This window comes from Octodon degus, unplaced genomic scaffold (assembly GCF_000260255.1).
Source record: "Octodon degus isolate 3935 unplaced genomic scaffold, OctDeg1.0 scaffold00157, whole genome shotgun sequence".
NCBI classification, from domain to species: domain Eukaryota; kingdom Metazoa; phylum Chordata; class Mammalia; order Rodentia; family Octodontidae; genus Octodon; species Octodon degus.
Window position 1 is genome coordinate 6,198,555 of NW_004524733.1, and position 24,202 is coordinate 6,222,756.

The 24,202-nt window shown below is 43.1% G+C and overlaps 2 protein-coding genes across 9 annotated transcripts in view; one reads left to right on the plus strand and one right to left on the minus strand.

Annotated features, from left to right (window-relative positions):
- The window catches only part of Col4a6 (collagen type IV alpha 6 chain), a 496,212-nt gene extending 484,054 nt beyond the window's left edge, over positions 1–12,158 (plus strand). For all 4 annotated transcript variants that reach the window (XM_023702710.1, XM_023702711.1, XM_023702712.1 and 1 more), the window contains exons 38-45: positions 3,642–3,758; positions 4,111–4,272; positions 4,458–4,556; positions 6,119–6,265; positions 6,941–7,057; positions 7,913–8,104; positions 8,789–9,075; positions 11,337–12,158. In XM_023702710.1, coding sequence (XP_023558478.1) covers positions 3,642–3,758; positions 4,111–4,272; positions 4,458–4,556; positions 6,119–6,265; positions 6,941–7,057; positions 7,913–8,104; positions 8,789–9,075; positions 11,337–11,597 — 1,382 coding nt within the window. In that variant the 3' untranslated portion in view covers positions 11,598–12,158. The remainder of the gene's footprint in view (positions 1–3,641; positions 3,759–4,110; positions 4,273–4,457; positions 4,557–6,118; positions 6,266–6,940; positions 7,058–7,912; positions 8,105–8,788; positions 9,076–11,336) is intronic.
- The window catches only part of Atg4a (autophagy related 4A cysteine peptidase), a 59,568-nt gene continuing 47,516 nt past the window's right edge, over positions 12,151–24,202 (minus strand). For 4 of the 5 annotated variants that reach the window (XM_023702715.1, XM_023702717.1, XM_023702718.1 and 1 more), the window contains 7 exons: positions 23,221–23,300; positions 22,482–22,669; positions 22,282–22,360; positions 18,335–18,480; positions 17,118–17,174; positions 15,619–15,727; positions 12,151–14,797 (listed from right to left, as the gene is read on the minus strand). In XM_023702715.1, coding sequence (XP_023558483.1) covers positions 14,727–14,797; positions 15,619–15,727; positions 17,118–17,174; positions 18,335–18,480; positions 22,282–22,360; positions 22,482–22,669; positions 23,221–23,300 — 730 coding nt within the window. In that variant the 3' untranslated portion in view covers positions 12,151–14,726. The remainder of the gene's footprint in view (positions 14,798–15,618; positions 15,728–17,117; positions 17,175–18,334; positions 18,481–22,281; positions 22,361–22,481; positions 22,670–23,220; positions 23,301–24,202) is intronic. The other variant, XM_004642618.1, reaches the window with a different exon arrangement.

Consider the following 24,202-nt stretch of genomic DNA (forward strand, 5'->3'; position numbering starts at 1 on the left):
AAGCAGTTTGCCAAGTTCCCTCTATCCTCCAGATCCCCCTATGAACTGCAAGTCCCTTCTTACTCACTTGGTCAGAGCCTGAGTTTAATGGTTCTAAGGGACAAGGCTTATCTACTTAAGAAGTTGACTAGAATTTCCTCAGTGTCCAGTATGGATAGTGCACCCAGGGAACCAGAAAGACATTTTGGTTGCTGGAAGAAGCCCAAGACTATGAGAATAAATGTCTCCAGAGGACAGAATTGCCACACACCTTCAGTTAGGATTTGATAGCTTTACTAGAAAGCAGATTCCTCCCTGACCTCATCCCCTGACTCATCATATTGCCTGAAGTCTTTTACTATACCTCTCTTTTCCCACCTCTCAAAAATTAAGAAGGACTTCTCATTCTTCAACTTTCCTTAGGAATGTCCTGAGGACCCATATATGTTCCACCCAGTGTAAACCAAGAAGTGAATTCAGTGTGGCAGCATGGCTAAGAATGAGTTCTGAAGTCAGACCAGCAGAGTTCAAATTCCAGCCTCCTTCCCACTACCTGTATAACCCTGATCAATAAAGCTGCTTATCCCCAATCCAAAAAGAACCTACACTTTAATTTTCTGTAAATGAATGTAATAACAGAACCTAGTTCATAGGCTTTGTGAGGCACCCATGAGGAGTAAGGTAATGTATATATCAAAAGCACTTAGTTCAGTGTGGGTGTATAGTAAGCACTCAAGAAATGCTGGCCATTCTATGATTACATGTAACCTGGGTAAATCATATTTGCAAAATGTTCTTTTCCTCTTAGCTCTAGGGTCTTGGATCTTCTCACATTTTCTTTATGTTTGTATAATGCTCACATGTTCCCCAGGACTATATTCACACATGAACTCATTTACTGCTACATTTCCACTTGGTGTATATGGGGCTTCTGTTTTCTTTTTTCTTTTTCTTTTTCTTTTTTTTTTTTTTTTTTGGTGGAACCGGGGATTGAACTCAGGCCCTTGCGCTTGCCAGGGAAGTGCTTATTCCACTGAGCCATCTCCCCAGCCCCTTCTGTTTTCTTTCTTTCTTTTTTTCATGTATTTTTAGTACAGGGTCTATATGGTCTCACTGTAAAGATCAGATTCATAGTGATTCTCTTGTGTTCAGCCTCCCAAGCACTGGGATTACAGGCACATGACACCACACCCAGCCTTAATCACCATCTCAGTGCACCCTGGGGGCAGGGCTGGCATAGCAGGCTGGGGATCAAACCTGTCTCTGCATCTGCCTAAGCAGGTGCTTTAATCCGCTGAGCTATCTGGCTTGCCCATTCTGTGTTTACTCTTGACCTTGGTCTGGGCTAACCTGTTTTTCTCTAAAAGCCAGCAGCTTCTCCAGAGGGATCAGAGCAGAGACCCAGCCTGCAGACTAGGCTTTTTTCACAGGACATTGAGAAGAGGGAATCAGATGGGACATTCTCTTTTCTTTTTAAAAATCTTAACTGTGAATGCCTGGTCATTTAATTATTCATTTCTTTTCACTGAAGAAATAAAATCAGTTACACACATAGTAAACAGCACATACCAAGATGAATCCATTTCTGGAACATAATATTGAGCAAAAAAGAGGCATGTCATTTGGTATGATTTAATTGATAAACATTCAACACTAAGCAAAAACAATCAATATATTGTTTAGGGATACAAATATTCATGGTCAAATTTTGATGCAAATGGAGGGGATGATGATCACAAAATTCAGGAGTGCTTGCCTTTTTTGGAAGGGGTTGTTCAACAAAGTCATGTCATCTTTTTACTTAAATGAGGTGGTTGGAACACAGGTGTATCATCATGCTTAGGTTATTCTTTCCATATCATTTATAGATATTCTGTGCTGTTACCTCAATAACTAATTAAAAATTTTATTTAAAACAAATATATCATGTATCATGCTCCCACAGGCACCATGACTTAATAAGTGGAAGTCAGTGCAAAACAAAACTTTAGCCTTAAGAAAATTTCCTGGAGTGTTCATTGTCTTTGCAATACCTTCACGTAAATAATTTTCCATTACCCGAAGGTTTTCATGTTTGTACTAAATATTTGGTCTGCATTTGTATATTTAGTTGAAGACCTTGCTCCTAGAATGAGTTAGAAAATAGGACATTTAGCATTCATACCTATTATTATAAGTGTTTTGCTCTTAATTAAATAATATGTGATTTCACACTACTTGAAATCAGTAGCGCCTTTATTTCAGGTTTGATAATATATTGGTATAATCATAAAATCAAGAAACATGTAAATAATGAGGTGGCTTCAAAAACTGGTGTAGAAATTCTTATAATCCCTACATTGTCATACTTTATTGTACATGGATACATATATACATACATAAAGCTGTGCTTTCAGGAAAAAGGAATATAATGTGTCCTTTTAGATCTTTGCCTTAAAAAAGAAAAATAACTTCAAAGATTCACTGAGGCACAACTGATATGCTACAAATAGCACTATGTGGCTTTATCTCTAGCTTTTATACTTGTATATTTTTGTTTTCCCAGACTTAAAGCTATTGAGTCTCTTAGTTTTTTTGTCTCTGGATTCAACTAATAATAAAGACCTACTTTTATAAACCCAATTTAACTAATCTACCAACTTTCTTTACAAGTTTACATTACATGGCTAAAAATGAGAAACTCAGTATTAATATTTTTTTATTTTCATGTCACAAAAAAATTTTTCAACCACCATAACAGTTTATCAACCTGTTTGAATCAAATTCTATTCATTTGAATATCTTTTAGAATATCCTGAAGTAATATATAGATTTCTTCAGTATATGTATGATGTGAACTTCTATGTATACACAGCTTCAATGTGTTTTCACATCACGATTACCATTTGTGCACTTGACATATTATTTTGTAATAGAGTGAAAATTATGTTCTGAATGTATAGTAGAAGTTGCTATACAAACAGAAAACATGCAAAAGAGTGTTAAAAGCTTAGCAAACAAGTATTCTGCGTCTGCTTTAATAAATGTCATTCTCTTTGGCCAAAATGTTAGAAGAGATTTAACACAAAGAAATTTGTTCTATAGGAAATTGACTGACTATATGGGTGACATGAATTTCCTATGAAAGATTGTTTTTCAGTTTGTCTAGAAACCCCGGGTGAGAGCCCAGAAGCCTAGCAGATGCTGGAAGGCTTAGAGCTCTGGTCATTTTCATCTGATTTGACCAGGCATTGAGTCCTACCTGCACCTATTGCTTTTATGTAGTATTAGACAAAACTAGGTAGCATGAAATGTGCTCTTACCAGGACAGCAGTAGTATTAAAAACATGGGAAATTTATATTCCAGCTATTCAGTTATGCCTTCTTTTATTTTGGATTTGGAAGAAAGAGGCCTAAAACATCTCTATTACCAGGAAAACTGGGAAACCAGAACTTCCTGCTATTCTACCCCAATAAAATGAAGGTCCAGTTGGAAAGGAGACATCTGAGCTCTTCTCAGTTCTTTTGTCCTCTTGGTAAGAAGACAGGAAGAAGGGAGAAGAGCCCTCTGCTGGAGCTCTCTGGCCTGGCTTCTACCTGACTGCTACCAGTTTCTCTGTAAGAATGTGGACCTTTTCTGGTCATGCAGAGCCCACCAGGCCCCTTTTATTTATTCTTTACAGGTTTCCCAGGCCTCCAAGGCCCTGCTGGCCCTCCTGGTACCCAAGGCATCTCTTTGCCCTCAATCATAGCTGGACAACCTGGTCAGCCCGGGCGACCAGGCCTAGATGGAGAACGAGGTAAAGACAAGAAGCCCTAAAGAGGACCAGCCAGCCCATTGAATCGGGTGTCCAGGAAGGCCGTATATACAGTGTAGCCAGATTGCTGTGTGTGCATGGGCCTACTTGGCCTCACATACACACCGAGCCACAATACAGGGAACATAAGGTGGCTGCATTTTGCTGTAAGGGCTTGGGAAGCCCTCAACACCAGGACTTCACAGATGTCATAGAAATATTCTTTGTGTTAGGAATGGGCTCTGGCTATCCACTATTCCCTAGGGAACTACTGCTGCCTACTACTTTACTTCCCTTCAGTAGCTGCTACTTCCTGCTTACTTGCCACTCATCTCTCTGCCTATCTTATTCGTAGGCCGCCCTGGAAACCAGGGGTCCCCAGGTCCCCCTGGGCCATCCTCAAATCAAGGAGACCCTGGAGACCCTGGATTCCCTGGAATTCCTGGCCTTCAAGGGTCCAAGGGAGACCAAGGAATTCCAGGTCTCTCTGGCCTCTCTGGAGAGCTAGGACTGAAAGGTATGGCTGCTTGATTAGTTGCTGGACCCTTCCCCACTGCACAGCCAGAAATGGTCCTTGAGCAGCCAGGTGAGGAGAGGCCAACCAATGGCACTCTTCCTGCCTACTGCTTCCTCATCTGCTCTACTGCCACCACCACCACCATCATGACGAAGCCTGATTTGCTTTCCTTTCCACTTTGCCAGGCATGAAAGGTGAGGCTGGCTTCATGGGGACTCCAGGGAAGGTTGGGCCACCTGGAGACCCAGGATTACCTGGGATGAAGGGGAAGGCAGGGCCACGAGGTGAGTTGGAAACATGTGGTAGTCTGAGCCAGAGAAAGAGGGAGGGGTAAGGTTTGAGGATAAGGCTATTTGAGGAAGTACTGTTCACCATGCCACCAAAGCTGAAGGCCTGAAGCAGCCCAAACGAGCCCTCAAGACCAGGAGGTAGATTTTCCACATGCAGATACCACTTCCTCTATTAACCACTGGGACTGAAAGTCGCTGCTTCTTTGCCACTACAGATAGTGTCACACATTTCTTCTGTCTGCGTTATTTGTCTTCCTTTCTCTGCAGAGAAATGGCTGCCAGGCACTGAGTTTACTCACAGATCACCACCCACTCACTTGCTCAATGAATAAATGAAGAACCTCTCTCTATTCTTTCCCAGCCTCACTTTATGCCCCCCACATCTAGTTCACATCTAGTTTACATGCAAGCCTTGCAGCACGTATCTTCTGCATGCACCTGCATATGCTCTCTTCACATCACTGCCACTGCTACCCTAAGGTCCAAGCCACCACAGTTTCTCCTACAGGAGGTCCCCACATGCACACACCTACCAATCATATTCCTACATAATGACCAATAATAACAATCACCAATTGCTACTATGGCATAGATATAAACTAACTGTGGCCCACAAAGCCATATTTTATTCCCTCCTTTGCATACTCATTCCAGTCTTCCTTTACCGTTCACTGTGTTTCTGCTGCAATGAACTCTTTCAGTTATCCAAAAATCACAAGTCTTGACCTACAAAAGGCCCTTTGCCCATATCAGTTCTACTTCTTGAAATGCCCTTACCCCCTTCTTTTCTAATGACCAACTGCTTTCAACATTTCAATGGTTTTAGCTGAACTGTCACTGCTTAGGAAAGGCCACTGATTGCTTTCTAAGACACCTAAGCTCTTTCCCATGGTTATTGCATTGTTTACTTCATAGCTCTTCTCACAACTGGAATGAGTATGCAAAGAATAATGGCATTTTTCAAACTATGCACTGTTCATCTTTGTCACTAGACCACAATCATCTTCATAAAGTTGTATCATACTCACCTCTCTATTCCTAGATCTCCCAGGACCCCATTACACAGTAAGCACACAGGAAATGCTTGGTCAATGACTTGGCAAGCATATTATTAGTAAGGCAGTTGCCTGGGGTCAGGCTCATAGGCTATGATGCTAACTGAACATCTGGGGTTGGACACATCCCAAGTCTCCTTGGCTCTATGCTCTGAACAGCATAGTGAGTAAGCCAACTGCTTCCTCCTTGAGCCAATGCAAGTTAACAGATGCTTCTTAATTGCATGATACCTGCCAGGTTTTGTGCTGGGTCTTGATGAGTCAAGATGAATATGACTGAGTCCCTGCCCATGAGCCACCAAGACACTGGAAGCTAATTGGCAGTGAGGGTACTTTTTCAGAGTGTAGTGATAACCATCCTAGAGCTACCAGTGAAGACTGTGACGTCAGTGCAGGAATCTAATAATTATGATGCAGAAAAGAAGGCTCCTTAAGCTCCGTCCTGCCCCTCACCTCTGTTGTCCTCAGCCTAATAATGCCATTCCCTCCTTTGGCCCACAGGCTCTCCAGGTCTTCCAGGTGCTCCTGGGAAAACACCAGTTGTGGAAACCATACACGTTGCTCCTGGGCCTTTGGGTCTACCAGGCATCAATGGCATTCCAGGTCTTTCTGGGGACCCTGGGCCCCAAGGCCCTGTTGGCCCACGAGGTATGGATGGCATCAGAGGAGTAGAACTTAGAAAACCAATATGGTCTTATTATGAAGCAGAAGCAACTGGCTAGGAACACCAGTTCCAAGTGAGCACCTTCCTCCACAATTTCCTCTGCTTCTTCACAAGGCTCCTGGGCTTCTGACCAGGGAGACGAAGGCTGGCAAAGCCAAAAGGGGAGCGGTTGCATCTGGCTTTGTAGAATGTATGAGCAGAGCATGACCACTGCTCCAGACAGCTTGTGCCTCTCTAAAATGTTGCTTAGAGATCAAGTTTGGTGGCAGGTAAAAGGCAGCAGGAGATTGTGGAGAAAGTCAGGCTGGTTGATGAAACCCAGCATCTAGGGTCCAGCTTTCCTTCCACTAGAGTAAGTTAGCAGTTTCTCCGGAACTTGGGAGCCTCATTTTTGATATGAGATACTGGCATTGCCCTGCATACTTCCCAGGGAGGAAGTGGGTGTGTGAGCTCAGAAAGGCCAAGTGGAGAGCTCTATGCAGGGCACAGATGTTCCTGGGAACTAAGAACTAGCTCAGACAGCTCCATTGTATTGTGCACCACAGTTCTGCAGTCACTGCTCCCTCTCCTGGTGAGTCTTGGGCATTCTCTTTCCAAAGAGGCTGCTTCTGGATCCTATCTATTGAATTCCCCCATCCTGTGGCCTTTCTCTCCTGCAGGTACTAAAGGTTTACCTGGGATCCCTGGCAAGGACGGCCTCAGTGGGCTTCCAGGCCTGCCTGGGGCTCTTGGCGATCCTGGTCTCCCTGGACTTCAAGGTCCCCCAGGATTTGAAGGTTTGGTAATGTTACACTAGGGACAGAGGGCTTCTGTGAGGTCTTGAGGCTTGGGGATTCAAATGTGAGACTCAGTTGACCTGGCAGTGGAGCCTGACAATCCCAGGCTTAAATACTTGGCTGCCATCCAGTTACTCTCTATTTTGTGAGGGGAAGCCCAACATTCTGAAAAACAAAGACTGTTCCAAATCTTTTTATAGTTCCTCATCCAGCTCTTAAGAGCTATGACTGTACTGCAGCGTGGCCTTCTGCCCTGTACTACCTCCTTTTCCACCCAGAGTTTCTAACATGAATGAGAGGGGGTGGTTCAAGGAAAAACAATATCTGAGATGAGTCCATCTGTCCATATCTCTCTTGCTAACCTTTCATTTTATATCAGTTTTATAGGAGATCAGTTATCCTGAGTACAGTTCTAAAGCTCCATGGTAAAGTGTTACAAGACATTGGCCACGTATGTTATGTATAAGAGAGGACAGGAGGAAGATATTGGCCCACTATTCCTAGCTCTGCTCCATTTGAGCAGCCATCTCCTATGGGGGTCTTTAATTCAGAGCCTGAGAATGAGCCTATCACATTTCATCATCTCCACTCATACAGACTGCAAGGATAGGTGACCAGCCAGGACAGGGAAATCCAATAATGCATTTTTAAAAGTGAGAACTCTGTAGTTTGGTACATATAAGTTGGAATTCTAGCTTTATCACTTTCTGGCTGTGGAAGTTCTGAGCCTCTGTTTGTTTTCTTGTGTATAGACCGGCCTGATAATAGTACTATCTCTCAGAGTTGTCATGATGATCAAGTAAGATAGCACATGCATACAACATGATCTGAAGTCCTATGTTCTCTCCCTCTCAGGAGCTCCAGGGAAGCCAGGCCCCTCCGGGAGCCCTGGCAGACCTGGGCACAGCATGAGAATAGGTTACACATTGGTGAAGCACAGCCAGTCTGACCAGGTGCCTCCATGCCCCATCGGAATGAACCAGCTGTGGGCAGGTTACAGCCTACTGTTCGTGGAGGGCCAAGAGAAAGCCCACAACCAGGATCTGGGTAAGAACTGGTCCTGACGCCCAACCCTGGCCACCTGTCCCCACAAGCACCAACAGCTAACCACCTTCTCGCAGCCCTTTAGGTCCATTGTTCTGTATAGGGTTCTAAGTACCAATTAGAGTACTAGAGTCAGGCAGATCTGGGTTCATATGGTGATACCACCACTTATTAGATGTGTACCTAGGCAAGTCATTCAACCTCTCTGTGCTTCTACTTCCTCCTTAATGAACACAGCTAATGCTAGTACCTCTCACTACCTAAGGTAGTGCATGCAATATGTGAGTTAGCCAGTGTAAAATGTTTAAGGTGAGGATTAGTGATTAGTAGTAACAATAATACCATGACCTGCAGGGTCATGATGATTAGCCAAGAGTTAACTGCATTTTTTGAAGGTGTGCTAATTCTTATAGGTAGCCTCCTTCTATTAAATACTAGTTCTGCAAAGCAGATTAATTAGAGAGTGACTGAGCTCATAAAGATTCTCATCATTATCAAAGCTCCCTGGCACATTTACAGTATGATTTGATTTTCTCATGTGGATGGTATCCAAAAACTAGAGGAGAGGTACCCTGGTCTGGTCAAGTGTCTGGATGTAAATCCAAACCACCAGTTAGCCCAGTCCTGGTAGTTCTGCCCCTTGGTGAACCTGACCTGTCCTTCCCTACCTTCTTCTCCTTCCACCAGGTTTTGCTGGTTCCTGTCTGCCCCGCTTCAGCACCATGCCTTTCATTTACTGCAACATCAATGAAGTGTGCCACTATGCCCGACGCAATGATAAGTCCTACTGGCTTTCCACTACCGCCCCCATTCCCATGATGCCTGTCAGCCAGGCCCAGATTCCCCAGTACATCAGCCGCTGCTCTGTGTGTGAGGCACCATCGCAAGCAATTGCCGTGCACAGCCAGGACATCACCATCCCACAGTGCCCTCTGGGCTGGCGAAGCCTCTGGATTGGGTACTCCTTCCTCATGGTAAGGTGCTACACTCCCAGTGTGGAGAAGCAGAGGATCAGGGCTGTGGGAGAGTACCTCTTAATGCTTCTGAGACTCAGGCACAGGTGGAAAGGAAGAGAAATGCTCAGCTGGGGCTTGGCTAAAGACCAAAGAATGAAGTTCTGCATGAATGACAGGTAGTTCTGGGTATGAGGGAAGGACAGTATTCTGCATCTAGCATTTCAAGGGTAAGAAAATGTACTACCACAGAATGAGACTCTACCATCTATACACTACAATCTGAGAGAATAGCAAGCTACAATCTTAGAAGACAGTGAAGAAGAGGCTGTCCCCACTCAGAGTCAGGACATACTGGTTAGGTTGAGTGTGGCACTTCATGCTCTTCTACACACTTTTCCAGGCCCTTCCAGCCACTGCCACTTTGTCCTGAAATGTCAAGCTTATGTTATACTAGGTTATATCTGCTGGCTGGCATTTTTGCTGCCTTTCCACCTCAGTAGGAAAGCAGTGGCCAGAAATTCTTTGTGTCTCTGAGAAAGAGAACGTCTGTGAGCCTAAGAAGGCCTGAGCCACTCACTTGGTATTCACCAAACATCACTCATCAGATGAGAAGTCAGATTTTAGAGCCAGGACAACTCCCAGGAAACCCAGTGTGGCAGCTACTGAAGTAGCCTGCCTAAGCAGAGCCTCCTGCTGAATCACTGAGGCAAGCATGCGAGGGAGTACCTTTAAAAAACTTCCAAGCCCAAGGCTCCCTCACATTAACGTACCTACCTGGGGTACATTGTTGTGCTGTCTTTGCACAATGGGCAGTTTATCCCAATGTACTGCAGAGTTACCTCATCTGTCATTCAGTCCCATCTACCAGCCAGGCCAAGAAATAAGGAGAAAATGGCCCTAAGCTTCCATGGGAAACCATACAAAGACTACAAAATCTCATGTGCTCTGTTCATGGGAGAGCTTAGCTCTTATTCAGAATCTTTTTACTCTTACTTTGCACATTATTCTAACATACAAGTATATATTTCCAGAATATCAGGAAGGGTGGAAATTTAGACTACCTATTAAGGTATTTTGAGGCAATGAGCATGCTAACTAAAAAGGAAAAAAGAGAAGGAAATGATTTGAAGGTGGCCAAAGAATTTTACAAGCTGCTTGCTTTGGTACAGGGCCCTTGAGTAACTGCCCTGCACAAAACCTGATATTTGCCAACCTTCAGTCATCTGCAAACTTTACAATACAGTGTCTGTTGTTTAGTAAAGCAGGGAGTTGCGTCATATGTTTTAGAACAATTTCTATCGTGGGGGTTGAAATAAGGAAAACTGATGCTTCAGTTATCAGGAAGCGTTACTTGAAAGGCCACTTGGAGACTCACTGTCTCAGAGTTCTGAAAGGCAAGGAGTCCTACCTGGGCATATATTCTTTTGGCCATTTGCTGACACAGGTGTGCATTAAGCTTATTTCTCACATCCTGTGGTCCAGATGATAACCTAGCTGAGGTGAAGCTGAGAGGGGGGTGAGTGCAGGTGAGAGCTGCTGTCTACGGGTATGGTAACTGGAGACTGTCAGCTCCTAGGGGCCCTGCGAGTGAATGCTGAGGGAGCCCTCTGAAATGAGGGCTGAAACATAGAGGACAAATGTACAGCCTGCACTCACTCAACAGGTAACAAACACTATATGCTATGCTCAAGGGTGTGGCTCAGACTGAAAATGTAAGTAGTCACAAAGAGACAACCAGGCAAGAGCTATTGATAGACCTGCTGCTAAGGGAGGGCCAACAGTTGGATGAAGGCATACAATATTGTGCCCTCTTTTCCTGCTTAGAATACAAGGCACAGCAGACTTAGGTACAGAAGACAAAGTGCTTAGAGAACTGAAAGTAAGAAACCTTGTGAATGTGCCTTAATCCAGCTCTTCTCACACTTATTCATCCAGGAAAATTGGAGGAGGAGATATCCAAGATACCTCCAAACTCAGTGGCATAGCAGCAGTTGGGGAAATACTGGTTGAAATGTAGTCACTGGCATGATAGGTGAAGAATGAACAAAGTTTCTGGAAGGATGTGCCCCTAGCCATGAAGGCTGCTAGGAGGGAGAATGGGCAGCTGCTCCCCTAAAACAGTTTCTGCCATGCTGGCTAGAAGCAGTGGCTGAGCCAAGGGACAAGGGCTCAGAAACGGAGCACATGTCACCCTGTAGCCACAGAACACTCATCCATCACCTCCCTGTTCCAGGCCTCAACAGGCGCAACTCACTCAACCTCCTTCTCATCTATTTCAGCACACCGCCACTGGGGCAGAGGGTGGAGGCCAGTCCTTGGTGTCCCCAGGCTCCTGCCTTGAAGATTTCCGGTCCACTCCTTTCATTGAGTGCACTGGTGCGCGAGGCACCTGCCACTATTTTGCCAACAAGTACAGTTTCTGGCTGACAACAGTGGAGGAGAGGCAGCAGTTTAGGGAAGAGCCTGTGTCAGAGGTGCTGAAAGCAGGGCAGCTCCACGCCCGGGTTAGCCGCTGCCAGGTGTGTATGAAAAACCTGTAGGGTGGCACCTACCACTCTGACCCTTGCCTTCCATATCCTCTCATAATGGACACATCAAAAGCCTCAACAATCAGAAGGAAGGCCTGGACCCTTCTGTCAAGTTATACATTGGAGTTTCATTTGAACTGGACTGTGGGGCCTAGTCACTTCAATCCTTAGGCCCTTTAAATGATCCCACCCAGTGAGACCTGCTGTGCCTATGGCATCAAGCTACTGTTCCATTTGGGTGTTTGCATGCCTGTTCACAGCTAGCTCAGAAAGATTTGCTGGACCACCAATTAAGACTGCTAGATGCCTTACTGTTTGATCAGAAATCTCTTCATGATAGCTAAGACTACTAAGTCACTTTGTTCTGTTCAGAAGTTATAACATATTATTTGGCTTAAGCCCAAGCCCAGTGTTTCTACATTTAAAAAACGTACCTGTCTGAACCTTCACAGGTGGCTCAAGTATACAAAGGGCAAGCTCCCACTATTCTAAGAAGCCCACTGTGTCTAAGTCGGCAACAGAACTGGAAGGAAATGGCAGCCAGTAGCCCACAGTGGGTCATGACTCCTTCCCCATTGCTTAGGAAGGCTTCACGGCCAGCAGCCCCCTTATTTCATCTGGTCCTAGACAACTCACTTCGTCCTTGCTAGTTCATTCTTCCTAGCCAGAGGACTTCCCTTGGACCAAAGAACAGTGGATACAATAAAGGTGGCCAAGGCCATAAAAGGAAATGAAGACCACAGCCCTTTTTCATGGGCCAGGGGCAGAGGAGTAGATGGACAAGGAAGCATACATTTTGGTTCAGATTCAAGGAACAAAAAAGCACATTTCATTTGTACTTACATTTGCTCAACTTCTCAGAAGTCTGTTCATTCTAAACACCATCCAAATGTATTCCAAGTGGTAAAGTGCAGTTGCAGTATGTTGGATCTTTGTATTCTGAAGCTGAGGTTTTCCATTAAAATGGGCATGCAATTGCTCTTTCACAGGTGGTCTTTTAATCTATTTTGTTTTTTAAAACTCAAACAATTTAATACAACCCTCCCTCTCGCCAACAATTGGTAGACCTAAAGCAAGCCTGAGTTGGTTATAAAGTATGTTCTGCTTGGGGGATTTATTTTAACCATTTTCTTTACCAGTTTCTGAGAACACTTTTAAATATGTTGACATGGGGACATTCCTTCCAGGTAATTCTGTTTCTTTAAGTATTATGTAAACTGTGCTAACACAAACAAAGCTTAATCAGTGTAATCTGAACTACTGTAACCTTCACCTCCTGAGTAATAAACATGGTGCCAGCTTTGTACATAGCAAATAAAATGAACAAAATCTGAACATTTGACTTCTGGCATTCTTTGATTAAAAAAAAAAACTTTTCTAACAACCATTCTCACTAAGCGCTATACCTAAATATTAAGGTAAGAAAAAATTAGGAAACAATCCAAGTCTAACAGTTGAGTCCTCTACTGGTCATTAAACCCACAACATGCTTCAAAATAAGACTACACCCATTTTATTCCCATCACATGCTAGAGTTCAAAAGAGGAATTTCCACACTTCTGTGGCTTCAGTATCATTTATCAGTAAATTAAAAGTAGATAAATATTAAAGCCATTAAAATCCAAATCTAAGATATATATGAGTGTGCATATGTGCATATATTTTATATAAATGTATATGCTTAAGTACAGGAATATATTTATATATGCATAAAATATATCATCTGGAAGGATAAACAAGAAATTAATAACACTAGGAACTTATGGGGAAGGGGACTAATCTGTGAAAAGGAGATATTTCATTGAATATCATTTTGTATCTTTTCAATGTTGTATCTCTGGAATATATTACCTACTGGGAAAAAACAGGAAAACATGGAACATAGGGAAATACTTGAATTAGTTGGTGTTAGTTTGTAAAGCCCAGATGCTGGCCTGCTGTGGGACTATTTCAAGAATGGGAGTAAAACACAGAAAGTTAAGAAGGCAAGGCAAACAGAAAGATACTACAGAGACTTCAGTATTCTTACAGAAAAGTGGTTAGGAAAACTTATTTGATGAATATGTGTTTTAAAATTTCATAAGTTACTAGTCCTAAGTGGTTTGGAACTGTATTTATTGCACATATCAGCTGTCACTGCATGAATAATTCTTTCTAAAATCTCTGTCAACCAAAACAGTGTAACTCAAAGTTTAATTTTAATTCCTTAAACATAAATGAACAATTTAAATGATTACCAAGTGATCGCAAGCCAAGTGTAGCCCTCTACTTATTTTTGTGAATAAAATTTTGCTGGATTAAAGCTTTGTTAAATTACATGCGTGTAGTCTATTGCTGCCTCTGCTCTTCCACAGCAGAGTTGAGTGGTTATGACAAAGGCCACAAGGCCTACAAAGCCTAAAGTATTTACTCTCATGTCCTTTACAAAAACAAAGTTTCCTGACTCCCGATTCAAGGAGCACATTTGACTTAAAGACAGAGTAAGTGACATCTGACAAAAGTATCAATAAGGATGAAGACTATGACCCATCAAATACTAAAGTTCCTCCAAATAGGAAGACAACTGAGAAATATACATTTGACATCATTTCTTTGGCAAATGTTTTGGTGTAGATTATGACTATTTAAAATACACATCCAAATAATTTAACAAGAACATTTTATCCCTGATTTACTTTATTATTTGAGCAAGAGAACAGATTGCCTCTTAGTATTTATCCCCAAAGAGGTCACACCTGAAAGAGTGAAGAACAGCGTAAGATCTTGCATCTGCCAGTGTTTGGAACAAATGGGAGTTCTTATCTGTCTTCCAAATGTCTTCACTTCAGCTACTGAAGACTTACTGTAGCCATATAAGACAAGGTGCGAAGCAATGGGCTCCTCCTGAACTTTCTATTCTTAGACTCCATGATTGTTCTATTTCTTCCTGGGAAATGTTGTTGTCCTTTCTTTGTTTTTGTTTTGTTTTGTTTTTGTTTTGCTTTATGTTCAGACATTGGTATTTGACTCCATCATGATTGCTAGTAAGTTTGTATACTGTTGGCGTATCAGGCACTTGCTGACTAGAAAAGTTTTATGTAACAAGTTCATGTTCCTGTGGTGCTGATGGAAGACAGACCTCCAAATTGAGTTCCCACTATACTACACACTCAGAATCTCAAAATCTTCTTCCAGGTCAAAGTCCTCCAGTTGTTCAGTGGAGTCAATGAATTCTATTAGAATACAGAAATGAGAAGAAAACAATGGCATTAGAGTTGTTCTAGTCAATCAATACATTACTCAATCATTAAGGCTATGCATTTTAAAATCACTCTGCCAAAGAAAGGCTTGTCTGGCAACTTACAATTAGGATTACTGCCAAGTATTAGAAATTCTCTACAAGGCTCAAAATAACCAGACTGGTTATATTGCCAGATCAGTGATCTGGAAAACAATCTGCAAGCCCTTCAAGATTGTTTTTGAATTACTCACAGTCTCAGGTTTATTATTCCGAACCAGAGTAGAAAACAACAAAATTCTAGACACCTTGATATTGTGTAAAACTTTTGCACTGAGCCCACGTTCGTCATTTATCATTGTTTTAAACTGGAAAGTATCAGCTCAACAGATGGTTAAAATAATGAGCAAAGGGCCGGCCAAATAGCTCAGTGGATTAAAGCGTCTGCAAGCAGGTGCAGGGGCTGAGGGTTCAATCCTGAGGCCTGCCATGCCAGCCCCGCCCCCGGGGCACGCTGGGATGGCAATTGAGACTGGGCATGGTGGCACGTGCCTGTAATCCCAGCTCTTGGGAGGCTGTAAACAGGTGGATCACTACGAGTCTGATCTAGTAGTGAGACCCTGAACACCCTGTAGGCCCTTCCCTAAAATACAAAAAATAAAAACAAAAATAAAATAGTCAGCAAACTCATTCCTTGAAGGCCCAGCTGAGTAGAAATTTCACTTTCCACAGAAAGCGTGAGCCACAATTGTTTCTCTCATGAAACAGTTGCTACATGTGGATCTGCCAGCTGATAACTCCTGAAGAACAACTTACCTGCCCCAGTGGTTGTCACCTCTGGCTTGGTTGGAGGTACAAAGGGAGGCCAGTGTGGTGGATGTTTCTGAACTAATTCAAACATCCTTAAATTCTCCTTCAGAATTTCCTGGGGAGACACAGAAACAGTTGTAAATCCTATAGAGTCACTGTATTTCTGTCCAACTGGTGATCTATGACACAAACCCTAAAAGAGTAACCTGGGGCTTGCCAGGTAGGACAAAAAGGCTGAGTGGATAAACGCATCCTCTGCTTGAACTATATGAAGATATTAGCTGTCTTCAGTTCTGGATCCTGCTGGCGAGCCATTGCTCATTGTCCACACTCTGTCATGCAGCTTGAGTACTGTGCCAGCTGACTGGCCCAACTGAATCTAAGAGTGAGGTGCTCCTGAAGTATTTGCTTTTTAAAAAATACATCATCGAATTACATTAAATGTGCCCCAGGAGAATGCCAGCACATAGTAACATGGTTTTGGTTGTAGTCCAACATTGAAGGCACATGTGCTACCTTATATGGCATAATCTTATAATATTCTCATTCTATTTTTAAGTGTGATAGCTATACAGTTTTGCTGCATTCTGAAGTCTAAGCATTGCTTTTAGAAAAGAATTGTCTATTCTGTGTCAGTAAATTATTGCCTGGGGTCTCAGATTTGGTTAGGTGCATTGCTGTTATTTGTTCACTTGTAAAGAAAACCTTCCCTTTTTATTCCTACAAAGATTCTGGGCTCTTATCTCTCTAAACATTCTGTTTTGCAGATAGGAGAACTTTAGTCTCTTGCCACCCCACCTGAGGCTCTTTACCTCCTATGCTTTCCTTTCGGTTTTTCAATAAGAATTTATAAACATTTTCCATCTACTGGCATGCGTTAGGGGCTGACCACGAAGGTGGCAGACACAAAGGCTGATAAGCCAGTGGAATAATTCCCTTTACACAAGATACCAAAAGGAAAGAAGAACTTTACATGGATTACTGCAACTTGTAATTCCTATAAGTGGCGGCATGTCCATATTTTATAAATAAGAAAGTTAGTAGACAGAAAAGCTGTCAAAACCATGATAGAATACATTAGATTCTTAAAACAACACTAAACAAATTGAAAAGTGTTTTAGTTTCCTTAACTAGCTGAGTATCATGAATAGCCTAAGTAAGGACTTAGGGTTGAGAAATGGGAAACTGGCATTTTTAAGTTAAAAGAGTAGGACATTAGTTAAGTATGACATATAATTCATAAGGGCAATGAAATGAAACAGTATGCTTCACCACTAAGGCCATTACTCATCTGCTACATTAAGCATGTTTGAAACAAAATCTTTGCTTTGTTCCCCAAAGTTATGCACAGTTCCTCACATATGATAGATTCCTTGTGACCTTTGCTTTTTGCTCTTGCAATAAAATCATGTCAGACTAGGTTTATGTTACTCTGAAAACATCTTGCAAAGAGTCATACTGAGTAGCTTACATTTGTAAGATTAAATAGAAAAGTACATCATTACCTTCTGAACAAGGCTACACCAGTTATCGAAGTCTTTCTCTTCTTTGCAGAAAAATCCCTTGGAAGGAAGAAAAGAAACAAAAAAAATACTACTAAGAATTGCCCTTTGTAGTGCAAGCAAGAGCTGCTGGCCCTGAGTTAAGAGGTGGGCCACCGTCTCTGGACAGGGCTTCCTAGCTACAGGGGGAGACTGGGTGGGCTTTTCTTCCCCCTGGCTCATTGCCTTATGTGTGCACCAATGTGGGCATTTTGCTCCTGCTCTCACTGTCTCATTCTGTCTCCCTGATTCTTGTTCTCTGTTCCTTTCCGCTGCCCCTCTCCCCTCATGCTGTGGGCTACTTTAACTTGAAGCTCAATCTCCAAAACATAGGGTTATGCTCATCCAATTTGGTGTGCCAATAGACACATCTATAAAAATAGTCAATGAAACCAGCAAAGAAAGCCAAATAATACTTTTAGCTACAGGCAATACCTAAAGTGGCTTGGCCTTCAAGAAATTATCTATGACAAAAGAAAGAAGCAGCTGTCTTCTTCCCCATTCTAAGAGCCATTCCACTGTAGTGAAAGGATGGCTCAGAACAAGAGGTGAGATGCTCCATGTCTTGGTCACCGATGCTCTGATGGTTGTACTAAACAGGAAGTCAATATGCAGACAGGCCTCAGAACCATCGGCTACATACAAGTAGATGTACCTTTAATGCGTGCTGAGGGCAGTCATACTTCTGCAGAAAACCTGTAATGTCCTAGATTCTGTGCATCATAAAAGATTCACTGTTCCCCTAGGGGGGTGTCTTGTCCCTTTTCTCATCCCTAGTCTTATCCCACATATTTCTTGTGTCCATGTAGATGATGATGCTAATAGTAACGTTCATAGATTTCATAATGCATCAGTCTTTGTGCTGTGTCTTACAACACTGCACCTCACGGAACCCCATGAAGAAGGAAGTACCATTCTCATATTTAGAAAAGACAAAGGCTCAGAAAGATTAAATGACTGCCCCTAAATCCACAGCTATAGTAAGTGGCAGAGCCTGGGTTCTAACTCGAATAGTATGGCTCCAGGATCCATTCATGTCCTCAAAAAATTAAACTGACTCTCATGGGGTGGTGAGCAAATGTACTCTTGCCACACTACCAAGCAGCCTGGGTAACTCCCACAGAATGCGCCTAACTGGATGGCCTTGTATTTCCTGATCCACCCAACCTTCAGATACCCACCAGTGCTACAGAAGGATCCAAATTCAGTATGTTCATCTGCTGCGGGGACTGCAGGCAATGGAAAGTCTGGTCATCAACCATTCCATTCTCCTCCGTGTCAACAAAGGTCTGGGTTGTGTGAGGATCCAAGAAGATAAGCTCATCACCTGTTTTGAGTAAGATATGCTAAACCTTTGAAGAACCAGAGGCCCCAGCCCTGCTGCTACCCTTGCAAGGAGGCACCCAGGCTCCCTAACCCTTTCCTTGATGACAATGAGAATGAAATGACAGAAAGCCTGAAGCCAGGGTGAACATGCATAGAGAAAGCCATTTGTCCCCAAATCTAGTCCTTCAATCAGAAGACTTGCCCTAGTATCTACAGGTTTGGGGAAAGGTAGGAGTGCGAGAACACAGATGGCATGGCAAGCTCTGTGAGCAGCAGTAGTAAACAGGCAACAGTAAGTCAAAACATTTTAGGCGCCTATGAGCCTAGTGCCATTAGGGAACTTTCTGCCCCTTTTATGTTGAAAAGCATCTTGTTCTAGGTCACTGCTTTTCAGACCTGTGCTCACAGAGCACCTCTGGTAAGCAAAAAAAGTCTTGGCCTCTGAAAGAAATGCTACTCAACACAAAACAGCATGCCAACTCTGCTGTGGATGAGATCCTAGGGAGCTGACTCCTGTTACTGTTAGTAAGTTAACATTTCTCTAGAAACTGCTGCTGAGAGTTGCTCTAATGCTCATCATCCATGTGTCAATTAGGCAAAAATACCTAAGGGTACATCTGATCTTACCGTCCAGGCCTAAGGGCTAAAGGAATATCTGTTTGTAGCAAGAGAATGGGACAAAGAGGGATTCCCTAAAGACTGTCCCTGGAATGGCATCTGGGAGCACACATCTGCTAATAAAGAAGGTACTTCTAATGTCTAGTGAAAAGTTTACCTTCTTTCTATCATACACCAAGGACAAACTACTACTTGATTCACTCTGCCTTAATTTTTGTGGTTTTTGACTAGGGTCATTGGGCCTGTTCTAGTAAACTCACAAGGATCCATGAAGACTTTACCTCAGGGAAATTCATACAACACAATATCAATACAAGATGTTCACAAAAGTATCTCACTTCGAATCAAAAGTACTACTCTACAAATACACGGTAAAGAGCATATGGAAATCAGTGTCCCCTTATAACATACTTTTATAGAAGTCAAAGTACATGTACATTCCCCCTAGAGAAGGTGGGTGAGCAGTAGGGTCAAAATAGCTGCAGATCATACCATGCAATAACAACCAAAATATTTAGAAAGAAGCCTATGAAAGACCATTAGATAAGAAAAGGAAAATTCAGACAGTAGAAAGCCAGAGCAGGTTTTGAATCAAGATATCTACTGTACCACTTTGAGTGAATATGCTATGAGAAAAAAAATAGCTTCCCTAACTCTGGTGAGCACCTTTTCCAATGGGGTGTGTGTGTGTGTGTGTGTGTGCGTGTAACTTTCAAGCCTGCTTTTTTTTCCTAGAGTTCTTATAAGAGATACAGAAGAAGATATGAAAAGTCCTAGAAATTATGTAGAGAGTAAACGAAGAACTCACTGAGGCCCCAGGTAAAGAGGCTGGCTGGTCTATGCTGCGCATAACCAAGGTTAAGGATATAGATATCCAGGTGGTAGCCTATAGCCAGGTGGAGGGAACAGATAGATCCTCCTCTCTGACCAGACAAGCCTGGAAGCCAGAGCCTCATCTTAGCCACAGATCCCACTTCCACAGTTTTTCCCTCAGAGACGCACTGGAGTATGGCAGGCAAGAATGACCAAACTGGGATTGAATGCTGGTTTTTAGTGCTTCCTAACTGAGTGACATTGAGGAAATAACCTCTTTTCTATGAGAGGAACGAAAAATCTTAGAAACAAGGCATTTGAATGAAAGTGACACCAAAGGGGATTTTATAAGGCACTTACAAAAATAAAAGCCACCAAGGGCTCCAGATTTTCCATCAAACTGTAGTTCTTCAATGTGACCACTAGATGGGGGAATTATAGCGAGCAGAGGACACTGTAGAGCAACCTCCACCCTAAAGACAGGAAGAAATAGCTATAACCAACACCAGAGGGGCTGAAGCAGAGCCAGCTTTTGTGACTGTGTATACAGGGGGCGATTAAAAAATGCTGTGGAATTTTAATATTTTAGAAATTATAGTAAAAGACACATTGTTATTAATCCCCACCAACATACTCCCCTTCACTTCTAACACAAGTCTCCATCATTCTTGCCACGTTCAGAAGCAGCTCTAAAAGTCTTCTTTCACAAGTGCCTTTATAAGGTGTGATAAAAGATACACTACATGTTGCCACCACCACCCTGTGTCATCCAACAGAAAGGCAGGCTCCCAAAAACAGTAGTGTGTCCTCATGCACCTTATCCATTGGATCTGGCACCATGTACCTTCTGGCTTGTCCCCAAAGTCAAAACGCCATGTTCTTAACCAATTTAGGACACAGAGGCAGCCACAGGGCAACTAAAGACATGTCATGAACACTGCCTGAGAAAGTGGCAAGAACGACAGAATAAGTATGTTTGCAGTGATGAGGCGTATTTTAAGGAAGATTCATGGCAATGTGCCTTTTACTGTAAAATATGTAAGCATTCACTGTATTTTCCCAAGATACCTCATATGCACCTGGCTCTTTGCTGAACACCTTCCTGGGAGAATACCTAATGGTGATTTAAGTGGTAGCCTATTTTGCATATGAGGAGTCTGAAATTGAAAAAGCTGATCTCCTTGTTCTGTAGTAGTCACACAGCTCTTGACTGGGGGGTAGGTGCATAAAGCCATTTATTTTTGTTGCCATCCTACCTCACCTGCTCAAATTGGCAAAGAAATGGGTTGGGGGGGGGAGATCAAGGCCATCTCTACCCTGTCTTCTGCACATCTTCCCATACCATTACTTTATGTCTGCTCTAGATTTCCCTGCCTATTCACCAGTGTAAGCTCATAAATTCCTTGAGGCCCCATGTTTGGCTACGCCACCCCTGAAAGAGGTGCTTTGTGCCATATTTCCCTGGCTGCATCAATCCCTCACGCAGGTGTCTGGGTCACTGGCACTCATTGTGTGGTCTATGGACCAGCAGCATCAGTAGCACCTATTTGCAAAAGCAAATCTCAGGCCCCATCTTAGAACCCCAAGTCTGCACTCTAGTAGGGACTCAAGGTGATATGCACAAAGTGACGTTCCAGAGGCACTGAGCTAGCTCACCTTGGTTCATCATGTGTGCAAGGACTTTAGTGTCCCTGGTCACAATTAGTGAATAAGAGGACTAGGTTTCCAAAGGCACTGATCCATGAAGGGAATATCAGGCTGTTCATTAGGGTTCACATTAGAAGGTTAGCAGTTTTAAGTTTTAGCTGCCATTATTTGGAAAGACACACTTCTGTCCTTGACTCCTCTAATTCTGATCCCATCGTGGAGGCTCTGAAAAGCAGGCCTGGATCTGAGAGCCTGGAAAGGCAGAAAATACTCCTAGCCTGAATCCCTGAACAAGAGAGCGAGCGAGCGAGCGAGCGAGCGAGAGAGAGAGAGAGAGAGAGAGAGAGAGACAGAGAGAGACAGAGAGAGAGACAGAGAGAGAGAAAGACAGAGAGAAAGAGAGATCAGCAAAGCCAAGAAACCCCAAACCCCGCTGCTCAGGGCCTTACAAGTAGGAATGTTCTGGAACAATCCAAAGACCTTGGGACTACGCATTAGAAAAGGACATGTATTATCTTATTAAGAGGCAAGGAATAAAGACTTCAAAAGTTGGACTCACTTTCCGGCAGGCCATGGAAGCATTACTCTTCATAGATCAGGTTAGAGAAAGGAGAGCATGCCACAGTATCCCTGGCCTAAGTAGAAACTCCCATGCATATGCATACCTTCTTCCCACACCCTCCCCTAGCCCATGATGACTTACTTGCAATTCACCCTTCCTTACCTAAGAATCCTATGAAATAATACGCGTTATTTGGTTTTCCTCCTAATGCCCCTAAAGACTGTGGCATCTTAAAACACTCCTGGAGGGAAAGAGAATGCAAAATTCTCAACTCACTTGTGGACTGCTGCTCACGGATCGATGTGCTGACATGGTGGTGTGATGGGCAGGCAGCAATGGGCTTGGGCAAAGGAGCAACTTACTTTGAATGCATCAACATACACGGGATTGATCTGGTTTATGCCTAAGCGAAGGGGCACAATGAGCAACAGGGGTTTCCAGGCTGGGCAGAAGGCAGAGGTGCCTTTACTCTGGTTCGAAGTGATGAAAGAATCATGGGGGCTTTCTCCAGCTGTGTCAGCACTAAAGGGAAGGACTCGGCACATTTTTTCTAGAAACAGAAGACAAGAGATCCAGGTAAGGTGATCTAGCCATAGGATATTCTCCAAAGGTAGAACTAAGAAGGCTTTCCCTGCTCCTGTCAGGGCCCAGACATCCCCCATTCCCACAAGAAACCCAGGCCATCCCTTTGGCCTCATGCTCTGTATGCTGGTCATTGAGCTCAGCTGGTTTGAAAGAGAATCTCATTTCTCAACTAGTTTGCAAGGGTCTTTGAGACAGGGACTGTGTCTAATCTTCTCTTACTCCCATGGCAGAGGACACAGACCCCATACAGGTGGGTCTCCACAGCCATCTACCATTGCTTTCACAGATTATACATATCTTGAGACATCTGCAGTGAAAGAGAATGCTATATCTTTGAGAGGCATCAAAGGCTCCCCAATGGCTTTCCCCCTTTCAGAACCAGAACCCCCTACTCCCCTAGACTCCCTGATCCTTGTACAGCAGGCTAGAAAGACTCTTCTGAGCCCCAGACTTCTAAACGGTGAGGAAATAACTCATCACCCACCAGTCAGGAAGATAAGCAAGCTGGGAACTCACTGATATCTTCAATGACCACTGTGTTATCCATTGAAACATAAACAGCCAAGGAATTCCATTCATCAAATAAAGCAAGTTTTCTGCAAAGCAATATATAATGAGTTATAATCAGAGTAGATGAAAATACCAGCAATGTCCAGCGTCCCTAATATCATGAATTCCTGAGTCACAGAGAAGGTGGCATTCAGGTTAGCTCTGTGTCTCATTGTCTCCTTTGACAGAGCTCTGGGACATTCTATGTCCAGGGACCCTAAGAATGCCACAGAGTTACTATATCTGAACTTCATAAAGAAGCCGCTACATCATAACATGGAAAAGTCTCCTCACAAAGTGACAATATTCCCACTGGGCTGAAAAGAAAAGTTCCTCATGTATCTGCTGCAAACCTTTCAAGAAATTTTGATTCCTTAAATAAAAGACATTCTGAATTATTGCTTTTGTTTAAAAAAAAAGAGTACTGGTCAAATAGCTCAGTGGATTAAAGCACCTGCAAGCATGTGCAGGGGCTGGTGGTTCGATCCCCAGGCCTGCCATGCCAGTCCCACCCCTCCAGGGCGTGCTGAGACAGCAATTGAGACTGGGCATGGTAGCGTGCACCTGTAATCCTAGCACTTGGGAGGCTGTAAACAGGAGAATCACTATGAATCCGATCTAGTAATGAGACCCTGAACACTCTGTAGACCCTACCCTAAAATATAGAAGAAAAAATAAATTAATAAAAATTTTAAAAAAGAAAAAGAAAAAGAAAACCATCACTAACATTTTTCAGTACCAGGGATTGAACTCAGGACCTTGTACTTGCAAGGCAGGCACTTATTGTACTGAGCTATCTCCTCAGCCCCATATATTTTGAGCTGAGGATACAGTCCAATTGTTTAGCATGGGTTCAACCCCCAGCACATCCAAAATACATAAAATATATCTTTGAGAGAATAGATAACATGGAAAATGGCAGGGGGGGTGGGAGGGGGAAGAAGGAGGG